Source organism: Manis javanica, chromosome Y (assembly GCF_040802235.1).
Source record: "Manis javanica isolate MJ-LG chromosome Y, MJ_LKY, whole genome shotgun sequence".
Classification (NCBI taxonomy): Eukaryota; Metazoa; Chordata; class Mammalia; order Pholidota; family Manidae; genus Manis; species Manis javanica.
The window spans coordinates 2,132,137-2,152,734 of record NC_133175.1 but is presented as its reverse complement, the minus strand read 5'-3'; the positions used below and the strand labels follow the sequence as shown (position 1 = coordinate 2,152,734).

At 35.7% G+C, this 20,598-nt stretch overlaps 1 protein-coding gene across 1 annotated transcript in view; it reads right to left on the bottom strand.

The window, feature by feature from the left end:
* Positions 1–1,844: 1,844 nt before the first annotated feature.
* LOC140847565 (UDP-N-acetylglucosamine transferase subunit ALG13-like) overlaps positions 1,845–20,598 on the bottom strand; it is a 40,029-nt gene continuing 21,275 nt past the window's right edge. Inside the window, exons 18-23 of the mRNA XM_073228269.1 lie at positions 18,747–18,818; positions 18,114–18,279; positions 11,360–11,602; positions 7,345–7,385; positions 5,620–5,803; positions 1,845–3,467 (exon numbers count right to left, since the gene is read on the bottom strand). Coding sequence (XP_073084370.1) covers positions 3,418–3,467; positions 5,620–5,803; positions 7,345–7,385; positions 11,360–11,602; positions 18,114–18,279; positions 18,747–18,818 — 756 coding nt within the window. The 3' untranslated portion in view covers positions 1,845–3,417. The remainder of the gene's footprint in view (positions 3,468–5,619; positions 5,804–7,344; positions 7,386–11,359; positions 11,603–18,113; positions 18,280–18,746; positions 18,819–20,598) is intronic.

Below are 20,598 nucleotides of genomic sequence, written 5' to 3'. Positions count from 1 at the left end.
TTGGTGTCAATGAGCCTACTGGTATTTTGTTTCTTCTGTTTTGCTTTGTTGTTATACTCCACAAGTAAGTGAAATCCTGTGGTATTTGTCTTCCTCTACCTGGCTTATTTAACTGAGCATAATACCCTCTATATTCATCCATGGTGTTGCAAAACACATTAGTTTTTTTTTTAAGTCTAAAACTTTACTACCCTATTACTAGGACAGAAATTTTTCTATAATTCTGTAAACAATGTGAAAAGCTTGTATTACAGAGTTTGAAAAAGCCAAAAGGTCTCCAAGAAAAGATCTGCCTGTTGATTGGGTACAAGGACTGACCACTCACTTAACACCAATAAATCAATATTGTTAATCAGTAATATCTGGCTAAAATAGATCTTAACATTTTTATTGACTGGCCTGAATTCATAAGAATTTATTCAGTTTAATATTGTTGAGATCACTCCATTTTCACAAAAGGTTTAGTCAGTGGCAAGAGCCACCTACCAGGAAAGAGTTAAAATAAATAAAAAACAAAAAGCTGTTCAACAGTAAAGGATTTCTTGGTTTCCAAGCTCTAAACTCTAGTCTGGCAACATTAGAAGAAAAGTGAACTCAGAGTGGTGGTGATTAGAAAACACAATGAAGCAGTAAGCCTAAAATGGTTTGCTCACTTCAAATAGTTTTAACTACAAATAAATGTCATGGATTCAAAAAATTTAATTTCTACATGTATCTAGTGAATATTCTTGAGAATTACAGAATTTACCAATACCTGCCTACAGTATAGGGTTGCCTTAACCCCCAAGATACATGAACAAGGTACTTACCTATAGACATTCCATGTCACCCTCTCTAAAATCTTATGCTTAATTTTTTTAGTATTCAAACCACCTGATGATGTACCTGGCCTGTTGCTGGGCTGCTGCTTCCACACCTTTAGGCAGTAAGCTATAATTGCGTTATATAGAGAGCTTGGCCCAGTGCCCTGAGTGGAGGCAGAGATGCTAGTGCTCGACCTACCACCAGAGAACAAGGCGGGTAATAAACCCTTTCACCCCAGAGAACGTTTTGCTGTCAATTTCTTTGGTCACACTGAATCCACAGCAAACCTGCCCAGGGCTGAAACCCACTGGCAAGACAACAGGTCACCTCCATCTTCCCTATCCCCAAAACAATAAAAGGATCAGTGTATACTCCTTGACTATTTCTCTGAGAAGACTGTAATACATAAACAAGTGTAGACTGTATTTGTATGATTTAAACAGACCATAAATATTGGGGACTTCAACACGGGTGACAGTAACAATTAAGCTGATCTAGTAGACACCACTGATCCCTGGTTTTTAATTTAACAAGCATCTCATCAAATTGCATTATAGTAACAGACCACAGTCCTACAAGTTTAAAAATAAAAACAAACCAAGTGGAAGCCTAAGACAAGTGTGCTTGTCTTAAAACCAGTTTCCAGGCCCACGTTCTCAAGACAAGACTACAACCCTCTAAAACACCCCTTAGAAGCTAATTTAGTGAATCACTGACAGTTCAAGGTACAGGACAATTCACTTGTTGAAAATCATGTGTATTTCAGAAACATTAGCATAGAAAATGTTAGAAAGAGACTGCTCCATGTTTGAAGCTTGACTAAAGTAAATCTTCCCTTAAAACATAAAACAATTTGTACCTGTATAAAACAGGAGATTAGCAGAGAAGCTAAAACACTAATAGACAAATTGTTATGAAGCCAGTACACTCACTGCCTTCCATCTTTCTTTACTAAAGTTGTCACATACTGGTACAACAAGGATTCAAGATCAAGGATGCAAAAACAAAACACAAGCAGTTCCGTGTCTCATGAAGCACAAGCCTTAACTAGGTCACTGATTTGGAACTCATTAATATCATTCATCTCGAGAACAGCACATTGAAGATATGACACCTTTTTTGAAATTGATTCCAGTCCAGTTCTTTCAGCTGTTATAGCACCTCAACTCCCAAAGCCTCAAATATTTTTTGCCTGGGGTATAACTCAAGGTTGGAAAGGACAAGCATTAATGATCTTAATATAAAGACTTTATTAAGACAATATAAATAACTTTTGTGGCAACCAAAGAATACACTTTAAATAGATGTCTGTCAGGTGAGAAACTGCAAAGCATTCATGCTCAATTAGTCCTCAGAGAACTGACTCAGAAGAATCTGTGGTCTTTAGGTAGATGAAAGGGAGAAGGCAGAAAGACTGATGAAATACATCTCACAAAGTCAGAGACAAGGCAGGCCTGGAGAGATACAAGTCTAAAAACAAAAACTGAAAGATATAACAACAGCTGGAAGTACAGTACAATGAAAAAGTAAGTCTAGATCAAAGTTCAAGAATGAAGTAAACAGACGTAAAAAAATGCAACCTAAAAAGAAACATTCTCAAGGGAAAACAACCAGATATCATAGTACAAGCATTGCAGTATCTTACGATTGAATAACATTTCAACTGGTTCCATCAATTCTTGCCATAAATTTGTTGTTTTGCAACCAAAGTACAAGTGGAAGAAAACATACTGGAACAATCAAATGTCTATTATCTTTGCTGCCAGGAAAAACTGAAAAGAAAATCACACTAATTTTAGCAATTTTAAATGCTAATTTTATTCACTGCTAACTGCAAAGAACACCAATTCAGTAGTGTGCCGTAAAACACTTACACAAATCCAGAATTAAACAGAGCATATGGGATAAATCTAAAGCACAGCACCATGTGCCTTTGAAATGGTTATCACAGAACACAACTCAGTTCAGACAATTAAGAAATAATTCAATACTGCTAGTTACCCAGAAGCAAAATGCTCTTGGTTTCATAAAAAAGCAGTTGTTGCACTTTTCATGGTTTAATATGGTATGTAATATCTGAACCAAGGATATAGTTCATGTGATTTATTCTTCTTGTCAGTTGGTACCATCAGCTAATACAAAGTTGACAAGCCTGCTGAAAGGAAAACAGTTGAATACAATGAAGTATGCTCAGTATGTGGCTCAATTTCCTTAACACACCCAGAGTAATACTCCTTTATTTTAAAGTACTATTTTAAACCAGAAGATAAAACAATTTTAAAGACAAATATAATAGTAACCACTCTCACCACCTAATTCAAACACTAACATAAAACAATTTTTAAAAACCAGAACAGCAAGAAAAATGGCAGTGTTAAGAATGCTTCATACTGCTGAATCTTACATATTCTGAGGTACATGATGAGAAGCTAATGGAGATGAAGCAATATAGCCATCTGGCCCAGGTCTCATAGTACCATGAATATGACAAGAAGCACCACATGCTGCACCAACTGGATGCCAAGGGACACAAGGCAAAACAGGGAGGCAGGATTCAAAACCAAGCAAAGACGGCTTCCCAAAGGGATCTGACATCACTGGATATCACTGACATCACTGTGCTCCATGAGGCACAGATGCAGGGTCAGCATTTGGAAAAGTATCTGAAATAAAGAATGTGAACAGTATGCTTTATATACAAAGATACACAAAACACCAACATAAATGGATGATCTTACAGGTAAAAATAAAATTTATCACTAACTATAGGAAAGATCACAACAATTATGGTGGGAGCACTTCAGATATCAACGTTGGTAATTTAGGACAGGTTATCAGAAGATTGTATGAAAATTTCCTTAAAAAATGTGTGTTGTGTGTATATAATGTGTCAAATATATTCTACCTAGAGACAACTATCTCTCTGGGATCATTTAAGTACCAAAACAGACTAGATGCTACATTCTCTAGAGTCCTTCTTGTCAATTAAATTATTTTAAGAGTCAGTTGCAATTAAGTGATTCAACAGCTTTCAGTTTAACACATATCATCCAAATGACTATTCTGTATTTCTTTAGCAATTAAAACTTCAGGTGTCTTAAAGTAGTGACTCTGTGGCATCTTACTTCACTAATGGACAGTGACTGCAATGGGGTATAGGGGGGACTTGATAAAATGGGTGAATGTAGTAACCACATTGTTTTTCACATGAAACCTTCATAAGAGTATATATTAATGATACCTTAATAAAAAAAACTTGGGTGTCTATACCATGTAGCCTATACTTTAAGGTACAGGTCTAAAGAGCATCCTAAAAGACCAACAATTTAAGTGTCATGTCTTGAATGTCATAAAGATATTAGCATAATTTTAGTTTTACAGCACTTTAGCTACCTTAAGTCAGTTTTAGTGGACACAGACGCTGTTCTGACCCTGCTATAGTGACTATATAAGTAGTAAACAAAAAGGAGTCCTTCATTACTTGGGATAACATAGATTAGCTCATTCTGTGAAATTAAGACTTCCAGGGTCTCATGGTTTACTACAATTGAAAATTTATAAATGGTACATGGTACAAAAATTGAGACAAGTGGCATTGTTTTACACTTGTGCAAATCTCTGATGTATGGCTGAATATAGACAGCTGGGTTCTCTTATCTGCTTCTGCATTTAATCTATCATGATAATGTTGTTTTGGTTGGAGTATATGAAGAAAATCTGGCTTCATACAGATTTGTAGTTGGAAAGAAGGGAAGTCTTTCAAATAACTAGCCTTTCCAGATAATTGTAGGTAACTTCTGACACTACACCCAAACTAGGTAAGTGGTAGTTTCTTAAAGGTGGGTAGCAATGTGGACTTTTTGTACTCTGTCAGTATTAAAATACAGTTTTATGTTGTACTTTTGATAGATGTTACAAAATCATGCACAGGTGACATTATACATTGGTAAAAGAGAAAATATTATTTCACTGAGATAATACAGAGCTCCCAAATGTTGACACACTTCAATATACGGTGTAAAAAAACTACATTCATTAATAGACCCATCTATCTTATTATGAGAGTTAAGTACTAGGAAGCTGTCAAACTCATAGTGGCAGAGAAGTTTTCAAAAATTTTAGTTTTTATTCAAAAACTGTAATTGTTACCTTGGACAACAAATACTACCAGTAGTTTTACTTGAAATGACAGGCTCACATTGTTCATTTGAGAAAATGTCTGCCAGATCCCCAAGTCTGAATAACCATAGTCAGTCCATCATTTTTTCAAGTCAAAATAGTGTTCTATGAAAAAAGCTAGTTCAGCTCAGAACTCAGCCTCACAAATCATTTTAAGGTAGTCATCAATATGCCGAGTGCTTATTACTACTTACCATTTTGTTACACAGAATAAGTACAATTAATCAATGATAAAGATTTAATAGAAATAAGAGTATCTTTGATGAAACAAAAAATAAAACTGGCATTTTTTTGTACTATGGGTGTGGGAATGGCCAAGATACTGATTACTAGCACACAGTTTCATTGCTCCTGCCTTAGTTTGGGGCTTAGGCACCAGCAGTTTTACCCACCACTGATTTTTGCACCCTCAGTGCAAATGTAACACAGTGAAAGAGACAATTAAAATCTGTGTATGATGATGAATACTTTGGGCCTCATGGATCCCTTAAAAGGATCTCACAGACCCTAAAGGACACACATAGCATGCTTTGAGAAACACTGCTCTAGTATATAGACCTAATGAAATACCTGAAGACTATTATTTACAATAAAATCTAATCGTCTTTCTTGCAGGCAATCTTACTATATACTCACCACTTGCTGATGCTTCTGCCTGTGTGCCATCTTGACTCTCCACCTCACTGTACAACTGAGAACTGGTTTGGTCTGCCAGAGAAGGTGTCTCAGTATAGCCTGGGTAATTCTGTACATGAAGCTGCTGCTGCTGGTGCATATATGGCACATAGACCAAGGAGCACCAGTAGTTGTGGTGATAGCACTTTTAGATAAGAGAGGGAAAACACACATGCTTACTGTTATCTCTTGGTAAAATAGTATGGCTACTCACTTAAAAAAAGGTTGGGCCATTATTTTTAGGTGGGGTAGCAATGACTTTCTGACCTAAAAGAGATGACATTTATTAAATCTGTTCTCTATTATATTATAACTTTTAGGATATTTTCCAGCATCCCAATCTCATAGTTGGCCCTAGAAATTCTTTTAAGAAAGCATCCTAATTAGAAATACACACAATGACCTGTATACAAAGATGTCTTTTATAGCATCATTTTTAAAAGCAAAAAAACAACAAACAACACAACTCTTTGACAACAGGAAACACAATGATGAATTCAAATAGACGCAATATTAAAATGCTGTAATAGAAAAAAAGTGCTCACATTGTTAACTTAAAAATTTATAAGATTATATAGCAGCGCGTATTTTTTAAAGTAAGTATATAAGCTGTAAGGAAACATCAGTGTACAGAAGTTATAATTTGGCTGTTTTAGCATTTTTGAGATTTATGACAATGAATGCTATTACCTTTAATATGAAAAATCTTTAAAATATCTATTCTGCATTTATTTGCATACCGATTATGTGAAATGCAGAATATTTTAAATGCCACACCGTGTGGAATGAGTTACATTTCCATATGTGACTATAATAAACTAACATAACTGAAGGGGAAAATAGTTTATTTTTCAATTCTTGAAACTACATTTAAGAAATATAGTCTTGAAGAACAAAACACCCTCTACTACTCAATTTAAAAATGTGTGACAGTTGGAGAATATAGTTTTCTGGAAATGGTATGTCCAAGGTTTTAGAGGAATCCATGTTTGGGAATACGAACTATTCTGAACATTATCCAGGAGACTGGATCATTCACCAGACCTTAAGATGTATTATTCCTTTTCAGGAAATATGCCATCTTGTTGTATCAGAAGTCAAATATATTTCAGGGAGAAAATGATGGCTGAAATGATAAAAGAGGTATCTCCTGAAATCAGAAACACCTGTCAGTGACATTAACATATCTGTCAGGAACCCCCCCTTCAACAATTCAGGGCAGTGAAATCAGTGTTTGACATTACCTATGTACATGAACACTTTAAAAATAACAGAGCTCTTTAAATGTCTTTGAATTAGACTGATTACTTTTCCACTGAAATGCAGAAATGGTCATAAAAATGTTTTAAGTATGGATAAATAATCCATTTATTATTTTGAGACAGAACAACATAATGAAGGATTGGCATATATTAAATGTGGAGGCCAATATATGCCAAAGCTGGGGTGCTTAGAGCCCCTACTCACCATAACTTAACAACTATTTTTAAGAGAAACTGAAGCACTATGAGGCTAAAGTAGAAAACTGACCTGCATACATTATTCAGAGATACATTATTAAAGACAGGAATAAAACTTTTAGGCCCCTGGCAGTATTCTTGGCTATTAAAGTTCAAGAGTCTGATTATCAAAACAGCTTCATTTTTAATATTGACTTTATCAAAGCAATTTTAACATGACTCTTACCTGCAATCCCAGATTGAAATAGTACTGCAGAACTCTCATATCTAAAATGAAAAATTTTAATTTTAGTGATTACATGACATAAGCAATTAGAACACTTAGAAGCTTTCCTTTGAGTATTAAGGTAGATACATACCTTATCACCACATTAACATCACCCTCAATTCTCCCTTAGTAAATGTAAATGACTACTTACCTATCACTATAGAGACCATTTTCTGATCCAAAGTTTAATTTACCAAATACGTATTTTATTTCTATTCTTAATATTAGGCAGACATTACAGGAATGCCACTTTGGCTAGTATTTAGAAAAAATCCAGTAGAGGTATTTTCTTGCTTGTCTCAAGATAAAATTTTACTTTAATACAAATCTACTACATAAGCAATCATATTGGTCCTCTATTAGTGGAGCTCCACACTGTACAAATGAATGCTCTACCAATGCTAAGATTAGTGATGCCTATTGAGACAAGTGTATGAAACAATTCATGCTGCTTTTATTTAACATGACCAATTTACAACCCCTAGAACTCCAAAAAGAGGAGGCAATTAAGAAGGTAACTCAAAAGAAGTTATACCCTAAGGTGATAAAATTTTTCCAGACACAGAACCTAAAACATTTCACAAGTGAACAAAAACTAGATGTATGGTAGGAGGGGAAACAGTCATAGCATTCCCATTCTCTCTCTGTATTTATCTTCACTGACTGACCTGGGATACATACACATTCTCATAAATAAGGTAACATCTTCCAATAACAAATGAACTCTCAGAAAACAACTTTCTTAAGATGAAAACTCTAAGTAAAATCATACACAACACCACTTTGAAGAATCAGCTTGTATTTTGACTATTTTGTGGGAGTATAGTATAAAGCCTAATGCTCTAGCTAAAAAATATGAAAAGATAATAGCAGGAAATTCACAAATGGCATGAAATTCTACTCCTCAGCATATATATATATATATATATATATATAGTCACCCAGAACTTGTATACAAATATCCTCAGCAGCAACAAAATAAAAAATGAACAAGCGGGACTACATCAAACTAAAAAGCTTCTGTATGGCAAAGGACACTATCAGAAGAACAAAAGGGCATTCTACAGCGTGGGAGAATATATTTGTAAATGATTTATCTGACAAGGGGTTAACATCCAAAATATATGAAGAGCTAGCATGCCTCAACACCCAAATAATAAATATCCCGATTAAAAAATAGGCAGAGGATCTGAATAGACACTTCTCCAAAGATGAAGTTCAGATGGCCAACAGGCACACAAAAAGGTGACCCACATAGGTAATTATCAGGGCAATGCAAATTAAAACCACAATGAGGTATCACCTCACCAGTTAGGATAGTCAACATCCAAAAGACAAGAAACAACAAACGCTGGTGAGGATGAGGAGAAAGGGGAGTCCTCCTACACTGCTGGTGGGAACATAAACTAGTTCAACCATTGTGGAAAGCAATATGGAGGGTTCCTCAAAACACTAAAAATAGAAATACCACTGAACCCAGTAATTCCACCCCAGGAATTTACCCGAAGAAAACAAGATCCCTGCTTCAAAAAGACATATGCATCCCTATGTTTATCGCAGCACTATTTACAATAGCCAAGATACGGAAACAAGCTAAGTGTCCATCAGTAGATGAATGGATAAAGAAGATGTGGCATATACACAACGGAACATCTTTCAGCCATAAGGAGAAAAGGAATCCTACCATTTGCAACAACATGGATGGAGCTGTAGAGTATTATGCTCAGTGAAATAAGCCAGGCAGAGAAAGACAAGGACCAAATGATCTCCCTCATTTGTGGAATCTAACAACAAAGCAAAACTGAAGGAACAAAACAGCAGCAGACTCACAGACTCTCATAAAGGACTAGGGGTTACCAAAAGGGAGGGGTTGTGGAGAGTGGGTGGACAGGGAGAAGGGAATTAAGGGGCACTATAATTCACAGTCACAGTATAGGTAGGTCATGGGGAAGGCAATACTGCATGGAAAAGACAAGCAATGACTCTACAGCATCTTACTACACTGACAGACAGTGACTGTAATGGTGGGGGTTGGTGTGGACTTGATAATACAGGTGAATGTTGAAACCACAATGTTGTTCATGTGGAACCTTCATAAGATGGTATAACTATGATTCTTCAAAAAAATATCATGAGCAGTATTATTATATCAATAGCAAAAAAGTGGAAACCCAAATGTCAATAAACCAATAGATAAAAATGCAGCATATCTACATAATGGATTATTCAGCCGAATAAAGTAGGTGTTCTTGTAAAGTAGGTGCTAATGTTCAAGTTTGGGGAAAAAAGAAAGTAGGAGGAGATAAGGTTCCACTATTTTACACAAAACTAAACAAACACCTATCTATGCCCCATCAATTCCACTCCTAGGTATTGACCCAAAGGAAATGAAAACATGCTCACAAAGACTTTTATGAGAATGCTCATGGAAGGTTTATGCATAAAAGCGCCAAACTGGAAATAGCCCAGATGTCCATTAATAGAATGGACAACCTGTGGAATATCCATACAATTAAATTATACTGGTAAGCAATGGTCAACCACTGGTACATATGCAGCAACATGGAAAAACCTTAAAAGCATAATGCTGAGTTTAAGAAGCCTTCCACAAAGGGCACATACTGTATGATTATATTTACATGAAGTTCTAAAACAGGTAAAACTGGCAGAAAAAAAAGAACGGTGACTGCCTCTTAAATGAAGTGGAGCTAGGGGTGGGGAATGACTAGAAAGGGGCATGAGGGAACTTTGTAGGATAATGGTAGTATTTTCTATCTTGACCAGGATTTAGGTTACAGAGGTGCAAGTATCTATTTGTCAAAACTCAGCAAGTGTACATTTAAGATCTGTGCATTTCATTATATGTAAACTTTACATCAGAAGAAAAAATAAATATCAAACTCTAGTTAAAGATATGTATGCTTAAGTTTTTATGCAATAGCACATTGAAGTCTACAATTTACTTTGAAATGCACCAAAAATAAGACGGATTGAAGGGAAAGATGGATACATGAAGTAGAGTTAAATGTTAATGATAAAATCTTGGTAGTGGATATATCAATGTTTATTTTAAAATTCAACTTTCATGTATGTTTGAACATTTTCATAAAATGCTGGAATATGTATAATTAGCATTATGTGCCAACTGAGTAGATCCTGGGCAGGGGTAGGTAAGTGAAAGGAAGGAGTAAGGGTTTAGATACTGGGTAAATTGGTGGAAATGACACATTATTAACAAAACAGGAAACCAAGAAGAGTCAACGTTTTACATGGCCTGGAGAGAAGAAAAAAGGGAGATAACAATGAATTTCATTATAGACAGACTGAGTTTGAAAGTAAGAAAGCCAAATGTAGCAAGGGGCTAGACACAAGTACCTGAAAATTCAGAGGGCAGGGCTAGACAGATTTAGGAACCATCTATAAAAAGGTGATAATGAAGTTTTAAGGTAAAGAAAAAGAAAAGAATGGAGCTGAAGATGATCTTGGTAACAACCATAGGGGCTAGGGAGAAAAAAACACAGAACAGAGAAGCAGCTAAAAAAATCAAGATAACGTTACAGTAAGGAAAGTATAAATAAGCTACAATTTTCAACTACAATTCTCTTTTGAGAAACACTGCCAAACAGAGGTGTAAAAGAATTTCCTATGGGAAACTGCTCTTTACTTTGATGGAGGAAACAACACATGGCTGAAATCAAGACAAATCAGACCCCCAATTCCTCCAAACAAAAACATTCTCCAAATCTTTTAAATTAAGTTGGAATTACATCTAGGTATGTAATCCTAAATCCTAAAGAATACAACAATTTCATACACTTATGGTAGGAACTTAAGAAATGAAGAAAATTTGTTATCGACTCCTGCTTTTCAAGAAAAACAGTTGAGAAATCAAAGATACTCAGTTGAGAATCTTCTTCAGGGACAAACATCTCAGACCTGAATAACCCTCACCCAAGTCTCAAAATCTACTTACCTTGAGGCAGATCATTGCCACTTGGATCACAGGAATAAGGTGGAGGTGGAGGTGGTAAATCTGAAGCCTCTCCCACCTCAAGAGGATAAAGAGAATAGGAAAGATAAGAAGGATATGAAGGATGAGGAGGAAAAGGAGGAGGAGGGGGAAGAAAAGTAGGAGGAAGAGGAGAAACAGGTGGTGGTGGTAGATAGGCAGCAGGAATAGGAGCAGAGAGGTATGGGCAGGATGGTGAGGTGATCACTAAAAAAGAAACAAAAAGTAGCAATGCACAACTTACAAGCAATAGCTCACTGTCTACTACTCTTCCACCCCCAATATGGTCAAACAACTCTAATTCTTATGTTTTGACTTAAAATCAAAAACTTGGGAGGTAAGTTGCCCATATTCTCTTAGACAAGCCAGTTAAAAACTAGGATTTATTACAGATTAGTTTTAGTTATGTAAATTACTTGAAATTAAGAGAAAAAAAAACTGAAACCAAAGAACTTTCACTACCAAAGACTTTAAATATTAGCTAACAGGTACATAAATAAAATACCATTAAAGCAAAATTTTTACTTAGCTTTATATAAAATTAAGGATGTTTTCAGACATCTGCCACTCTTAGATCATTAAGAAGCTAGCTAGTAAGAGAGACTAAATTGCACAGATTACAGATAAAGTAATCCTTGAAGGTTTCTAGTTGTAGCACTGGAGTAACATAAGGAACTCTAAATCATGATATTTCCATTTCTAAGCATGTACAGAATCTAAAACAGGCTAGCTGAAATACCTTATCCCTTTAACTTTCTACACCTTTTACTACATTTTAAGAACAATATTCATATAGGAGTCAGTTTTTGACAATTAAAATACAAATATGTTCAAATATGAATACATTTCTCTATGATGATAAAGGAAATAATTCAGTTCCAACCTAGTAAAAATATCCCTATATATACACAGTATGCCAGAAAATGTGTTACATTTTTGACAAAAGGGGAGTGACAGAACCTTTCAAGTTTAACTGAATCATTTTAGCTGACTTAGAAAGTCAAGTACTAAATTTTATCATTGTTACCTGCACTTTAATTTTAATCCTGAAAAGTATAGAAAATTTAGTCTTGTTCCTCAATAAAGGTTTAAATTCAGTTTTAGAACACTTAGTTCAACTAACAGTCCACACAAGCTGTATTTGTTATCCTAGTAATACAATGAGGAATAAGGCCATGTATTAGAAGTAAACCACACTGTTTTCATTCACTGACATAAATATTAATAACACACTTATCTATACTCTTTATACGGTTACAGGCTAATAGTAATAGGAAATCTGTGTCTTAGGGCAATATAAAACTTGATGAACAGCTCTTTAGGGGTGATGAAACCTCTTTTTTGGTTGTGGTGTTATACAACTCTATGCACTGTCAAAACTTAACTGGGCACCAAAAGACAAATTTTATTGTTTCTAAGTTAAACTTGAAAAACTTGCTCCTGTCTTGGAGTTTTGTTTTGCATAAAGAAATATCCACTTGTACAGTTTTAGAAAAGGAATCTAATTTTTAGAACATCTCCAAATGCTTTGAAGACCTCATGAATTTGTTTACTCTTATTCCTCTTAAACTAGCACTCAAATCACACCATTTTAAAAAAGCAAACGGAGGAAATTCACTCAGCTGAAGACAGAATGTGGTGATGATCACTAAATAAAAACCAAGTATTAGACACAGAGGTAGCTAAGTAAGTTCTCATGGGCTTGAGAGGATCAAGGGCAGAAGAGATACGGAGGTTAACTTTATCTGAACTCACCTTACTTGTAAATACATAATGTAATAAACCCCCTAAGAAAAAGCTTTTATAATTTCTAGCTACTCTCTAGAGATCCATGAGAATTCTCATTCACAGTTTTAATAGGGCTCTATAGGCTTAAAGGGTATATAATTCAAGAGGTAACTCCAGGACAAGGGAACTTTTCTAAAGTATTAATGGAAACCAATGTAATGTACTAAAAATGCTTTCCCCCTTGTCTCTGTAGGTGCAGTCTGCTTCAGGACATTTCTGGGGAGAATATGAATATGCATAGTAAGATTTGGCTTCTTACAGATCAGGCCTGGACCTAGGTGTAGCGAGGTGAAAAACTGAAGGGGCCACCAAGTTAACACTCAAAATAACCCATGGTAAGTAAAATATAAAAATTCTAAATTAAGACAGGATCCAAGCCTGCACCTGCATGAACCCCAAGAATGAATGTCTCATTCAACTCACCCTAAGCCTGACACACAGATTTTATATTTAAAGTTTCAATACTTTATCATGGATATGTTCTGCATTAACCTTTATTTTTTAAATACTGCATTAAAGTACTATCTTGATTATTGTGGGTTTTTGGCACTTCCTTAAATCTTGCATCCAAGGCAAATGAGTCACTAGTCGCAGCTCTGACAAGCACCTTCGAAGTTACCACAACTCAGTTGACAGGATTTAATGCTTATGAGGAGACTAATGTTAAAAGGCAATCATAGCATCTAGTAGGTAAGAAGTGGCTTAAAACAGGATGGAATGGGGTACCAGAGAAACACATAACACAATGCGAAATATGATTTGTTTCATCTAGAGGACTGACGGGAATGATAAAGAATAACTAAAAAGCAGCCATGAACTAGTAGACTTACAATTGAGGTTCCTAAGTGACACAAAAAACAAAAAGTAAAATAAATGAAGGCAGTATAAATTTTTAGAAATATCTACATAGAACACAATTTGGCATTTAAAGAGTAAGCGTTCTGTGACTGTAAGTGAGGCATTACAATGTTTAATTCAGCTGTTACTTCATTTTCTTTCAAGCTCATGCATCTGCTAAAAACAGAGCGGGTTTTCCTTACAATTAGCACAAAGTAGTAAATCAGGGTCTACTTTAACATCTGCAGTGAAAAGTTTCTATAGTAATTAACATATACTGCATGGTTCTGTTCTAGGCACTGTGCTAACCAGTTAATTTTTAAGTTATACATAAAGAAAACACATCAAATGAATTATTTTAAAGTGGACACAATGAAGATCAAGTAAAACTTTGCCAGCCATTCAAGAAAAATTCCATGTGCCCCAGCTCAATCATAACCCTCCCTTTCCCACCATAATTAACTGTTATCCTTTCATAATATCATTTCCTTATGGTCTTAGGGGTTTTGTTATTCAAATATGTATCCCTAGATAGTTTTTTTAAGTCCACGTCTTGAATCTCTTTTAAGTCTGTTGGTCCATACTCCACCTCTGTCATTTCCTTTCAGTTTTTTTTTTGAAGAATCTGGGCCTGTTAAATTTCCCAGTCTGGATTTTGCTGATCACATACCCTTGGTGCATTTCAACATGTTCTTCCACATTTCCTGCAATTGGGCAGTTGGATCCAGGAGGCTGGATCAGACTCAGGATTAATTCCCTTGGTGCTTCTGTAAGTAATACGTGACTGCCTCTGCAATCTCAGCAGCTATTTCTGCTTAATACCCATCCATTCAGTAAGGACTGCAAAATGATTATGTTCTGCCCCTTTTATTCAGTGATTATATATGTGTGTGTGTGTGTGTGTGTATATATGTATATTAGTATTCTAACTATACACACACACACATACACACAAAAACATTTGCCCTCAACTACTATTTGGTTACACATTGGTTCAGTTCATACAAGGCAAGCAGGATAAATGCTTCTTTCACTTAATTTTGCAGTGTTCAAGAAAATGAACTGGTTTCCTATCATCCTCTTAAGGTAATCAATTTAAAAACATTAAGAACTTTAAAATTTAACACATTTTATTTGTTCTAATCTACTGTAATTATCATTGCTGAGGCTTAAATTATTCCATTTTTGGCCAGTGGGAACCTGTTCAAGACAGCTCCTAAGTCGTTTTGACATGAGTCCAGTAACTCTTCCTAGCTATCTGCCATGACAGAATGATCCAGGCTCATCTTGAACATTTCTTGCAGCCATTTCTCCACAAAACCCCCACCTTTTTTCTAAGTGAGGAATAGTATTTCAAGACTACAGATTGAGTGCTAAGGTTATTCATCATTTCTAGGCCTTTTCTGTGGACAAAGCTACAAAAAATACACATATATTTAAAGATAAAACACCTTAAGTTTATATTGATACCTTCAAAGGACCACAGAAGCTTTTACTCAGCCTCTTTATCACATCTGTATTACCTTTCTTCCATATTGAGACTCCTGGTTTGCTAGGACACGAGGGGATAAAATCAGAATATTCCACACTCACTCTTGTTTTAGCCAACATTCGTTCTGAAACAACAATCTGAGTGAACTTGATAGGATTCCTGAAAGCATTAAAAAATGCTTAGCACATGGTCTCTCAACTCTTACCATTTTTAAAAATACCTATGCTGTATCTACAATGTCTAAGTATACGGCTGTTGCTATTAAACAGTAAATTCTCAACCTCTAACCTGTTTGTCTCAATTCTTCCAGTAATTATGTATTTAATACCATCAGATCTTATGCTGATGTTTCTAATTGTTTTAGTAGTCTTAAAGTCAAAGCTCATTCTCTAGTACACTGATGTCCATTCAATGCAACTCTCTGTGATGGCAGGAATAGCACTTCTGGGCTGTCCAATATACGTGCCTCTATCTCCATGTGACTCTGAGCAGTTGACATGTGGTTGGTGACTGAGCAACTGAAAGCTTATTCAACTATAATTAACTGAAATTTAAATTGTCACATGTGGCTAGTGATTACCCTGCTTGATGGCATGGCTTTAGTAGGTTCTTCAGGAAGGGCTCATGCAACGAACATTCTCTCAATTCTTATATCTGCCTTTAGGCCTGATATTCAGTTTAATTAGATATAAAATCTTTGGTTTACATTCTTATTTATTATCTCAAATGTTCCTCCATTTTCTTCTGGCAGAAACTATCAAGTTTGATGAATTGCATTTCATTTTTTTTTATGTCCCATAGGCTCTTTCATCTAGATTACAAAAGGACTTTTTCTTTAAAGTCCAGACGCTAGAATGTTCTGGTGTTGCTTGCTCCAGGTCAATATTCTCAGGTATGCAGAGTGCTATTTCAGTATACAGTTTTAAAGCTTTTTCAATTTCATAAAAGTTTTCTGAATTACGGGTGTTATCATTTGTTCTTTCTCCTTACTTTGGTTTTCCTCTTCAGGGAGGACTTCTACAGTGCTTAGTCTCTCTGCCTAACTTTAATACATCACTTGTGATTTTTTTAATCTTCCTTTTCTTCATTTTAGATTTCCCTTCTTTCTTACATCTTTCTCTTAAAGCATTATCTGTTGTATATTTTTTGGTCATGTTTGTTATAGTTTTGCCTTCATTACTGAAATTACTTTCTTCCATTTCTAATGCTTTCCTGAGGTCTGCCACATACGAATTTTTCTAACTCATTTGCTATTTTTATACCATTTTATTAATGTCTTTAGCTCATTCTAAAATAGTTAATTAAGTAAGCATATTTCTGACATCCCTCATGCCTTTAAGGATATTATTCTTTCTTTACCCTCAAAATATCTTTGTACAGAATTTTATTTTGCACTTTTCTTCCATTCATTTTTAAGTGAAATTATTTTTCATGAACTTTAGAATGAGTACAGGAAAGCTTTTCTAACTTCATAGGACTTTATTTTCTTGTGCAGTATTAAAAACCATGAATGCTTTCTAGGATGCTTGACTCTGTTCTCAACTTTACTCAGGACCTGCTCTTTTTACTATACTGATCAATTTTGATTGCACTCTCAGCAGTTTCTCCTTGGCATGTCAGTTTTGAGTGTTCTTAGGGGCTAAACTGTTCCAAGCCCTTCAATTCCATTACCATGTACCCAAAGCACTCACCCAGTATTGGAGAGGTCAAATCCCTTCCCAGTCTTAGCTGCTCCTTCCAAACTGGCTACCTCACTTTCCCATGAATTATTAGCTCTTTTGTAGTTCTTCTGTTCTCAGGTCCATCAGACAACAGCCCCAGTGCTTCTGTTTTCTTGCACCCACACAGACCTGATAGCATGCAAGTCTGGTGACTGGTGGTTTGTCCCGACCTGCTTAAATCTGGGGGGCTTCAGGGTGATGCCTTGGTCACCTAGTTTTGTTGTAAGTATTGTCCATGGTTTGGTTTTGCTATTTCCATTTTTATTTGGGGACTCAGATTGAAAACCTATGCTGTTGACATCACCTTTCCAGAATTCTGAGAACTTTCAATTAATTGACTCACTGGAATTCTACATTTGTAAGTTGTTACTATCAGTATGCCCAAATTCACAGATCAGAAAGGTTCAAAAACCTACCCAAAATTACATAGCTACTAAGTTGTTAAACCAAGATTCAAGCCTAGATTTCTTAAATTCTGGAACCCATAATTCTTTATTACAACATTCATGGGAAAATGATTCATTATATGGCAAGTATTTTATAGAAAACTTTTTAGGAATTATCTGTGAAGGGTGAAACATCTCTAATTCCTGTACAATAAAACTTGACTCAAAGTCTAAGAAACTTGTGAAGTCCTCTAAACTCTCAATGGAGTAGCAAAATAGCTACAAAATCATATCAAAGCCAAATCTGCAAGAAAAAAACTGAAACTCTGCCTCTTAAATATCATGGATTCCTCAACTATAGAACATACTTTATTAACTAGCTTAAATTTAATACTAGATATTAAAGTAATCCTATCGAATCAGTGGAATTGTTGTATGTGCATGTTCATGAATAGCAAAAGAGGTTTCCAAAGTAGCAACCACTGACAACCTACCTGGCCTGCCTTGTGTAGGTGGAGATACAAATAGAGGCTGCATAACATTCTCTGAGGGAACTGAAGTGGTATTTCCAGCTTGATTAGCTGCTGCACAGTTTGATAGGACTGAAGCTGGAACATTACTGGCACAGGAAGCTGCAACTGCTGCAGAATTTACCATCACCTGTAAGTGTGGAAGAAAGTTTAAAACTCTAAGTTCAATTTTTCAAACAATGTTGGTCTCTTACCTGAACCTAAATTTCATGAAATAGTATTCTGACAACTAAAACATCGAGAAGTCAATCTTTATGTAAACCCTGTATGGGCAGGAAGTTTTGGTAAGTTTTAGTAAATGACATAGACTTGACAGGTAATTTGTATTAGCTTACTCATTATACAAGAGATCCAGAGTAGAATATGAGTGTAGTCTAATGCCAGCACACAGAACAGTGTCTGGATCACAACAGATGCTCAATTTGTTGAATGAATTTACTACTCATTGTGCCAGGCACCACAAAGTACAATAATACTTAATATAGAAATATAAGCAGCTTCTTGAAAGTATGATGGAGGACAAAGTGAACAAGAGGAAAAAATTCGTTTTCCTCTGTTCAGACCATTGCAACTGCTTGATAACACAATGAAGATTACCTTCTGGGGGTAGTTGTATGAGGTAACTGTGTCCTGAGGAGACATAGAACATGGTCCTCTGTCCTGAAGAGACTTTAATGAATACAGAAATATAGTTACATAAATGGAAATCAAGAAACCAAACAACACATTAATAAAAAAATCTGCTGTGTTTCAACATCTCCTAAAATTAAGTGAATATGGTACACCCTCAAAGTATTAAAATTTGGAAGTGACTACTAAGGTAATATTCCAGAAGGTATCAATCTGCTGCCTGACTGAGGTGACTGCTCTATTTCTGATCTACAGAGATCCTGATCATATGCAACTCTAGTCCCAAAGTAGATACTAAAATAAAATGGAGGACTGTAATGTAAACACTTTCTTAGTGCCTTTCCTTGCCTTAAAAGCTTCAACATCAGTAGGAACAGCAACAGTTTTGCTAGAAGAAAGCATGCCATTTGAAGATGCAACTTAAGACAAAGGTAGGTATCTGGTTGTTCAGCCACATCCTATCCAAGAAGGATGTGGTATAGTGCAAACGCCGCTCCCCTCTGGTTCAAGACCTTGTCTTTGTCAAAGTAAAATGATTTAAAAATGATCAGAGTTATGCATGACAAATTGTCATGACAGAAAGAAAAACTAGCAGTGGAAATTGGTAATAATGATAATGCAGAGGGAATCAAGGGAAGTAATCACAGGAAACAAGAGGAATCACACTGTGACAAAGGTAAGCCTAACTTACATGGACATAAGATTGCATGTTTCTAAAGTCTGTTCAACTACAGACAAGGCACCAGCCGAAAAGCAATCTTTGGCCCTGGCTCTGAAGATCCAGTATCAATGTTTAACTCTAGGAAAATATTTAGTTGAGAACTGGGCATGGAAATAAGATGTAAGAATAAATGTTCATGGTTTTTCAGAAGTTCTGGGCCCAGAAATCTCTTAAGTCCTGCATTGGTCCTCTCCCCTCAGAATGCTATGAAAAAATTACTTAGGAACTTGCTATGGATTTGGTGACTACAGGGTAGAAGTGGAGCACATTATGAAGAGATTGAAAGCCACTGGTGATGTATGATAAAGTAAATCCAGAACAAAAAAGAACATGTGGCAAGTGAAATTACGTGAACAGAAAGAAATGTCTACTCTTATTGTCCCTGATGTTAAGATTTTTACTTGTTTTTTTCACTTTTTTGTGCAAGTCGCTATTTTAAGTGAAAGGCTATTTTAAGAGACATGTGATATGAGACTACTAATGAAGGAGGGGGAGAAACCTATTTCTCTAGATGGGGGCAAAAAAAGGAAAGGAGAAGGGGAAAAGACTTGCACATCATAGTTTTCACCTTCCTAAGATGGCCTAAACAGTAAAAACAAAAATCTTGTTCCTGAAGCTATCAAAGTTAAAATTAATCAGTTAGAGAACAGAGGGTAGTTATTCAAGTTATTCACAAATATTCCAGTTCTCCTGGGTACATGGTACTTGCTCTTCTGGCCTCATCCTAAAGTGAGGTATGGCCATGTGACTTGCTTGGCCAATGAAATACAAGCCAGTGTTCAATTTCCTATCTTTAGCCCTGCCAAGGTGACTTTGAAAGCCCAAGTCCAACAGTCTGGGTCCCTGAGTGACTATGATGAACAAAGGCCTGCAACTAACCTGCACTGGACATACAATATCAGCAAGAAAACTGTCCTGTGTGAAGCTGCTGATATGTTCAGAGGTTGGTACTACAGCTAACCTGACTAAACAGTAGTTGGTAACTAGAAGTAGGGTGCAGCTGTAACAAAAACCTCTAACTTAAGAAGATTATGAAATTGAAGCTATTAGGGGATGAGATTTAGAAAACAATGTAAGTTTCATATTGTGATTACTAGT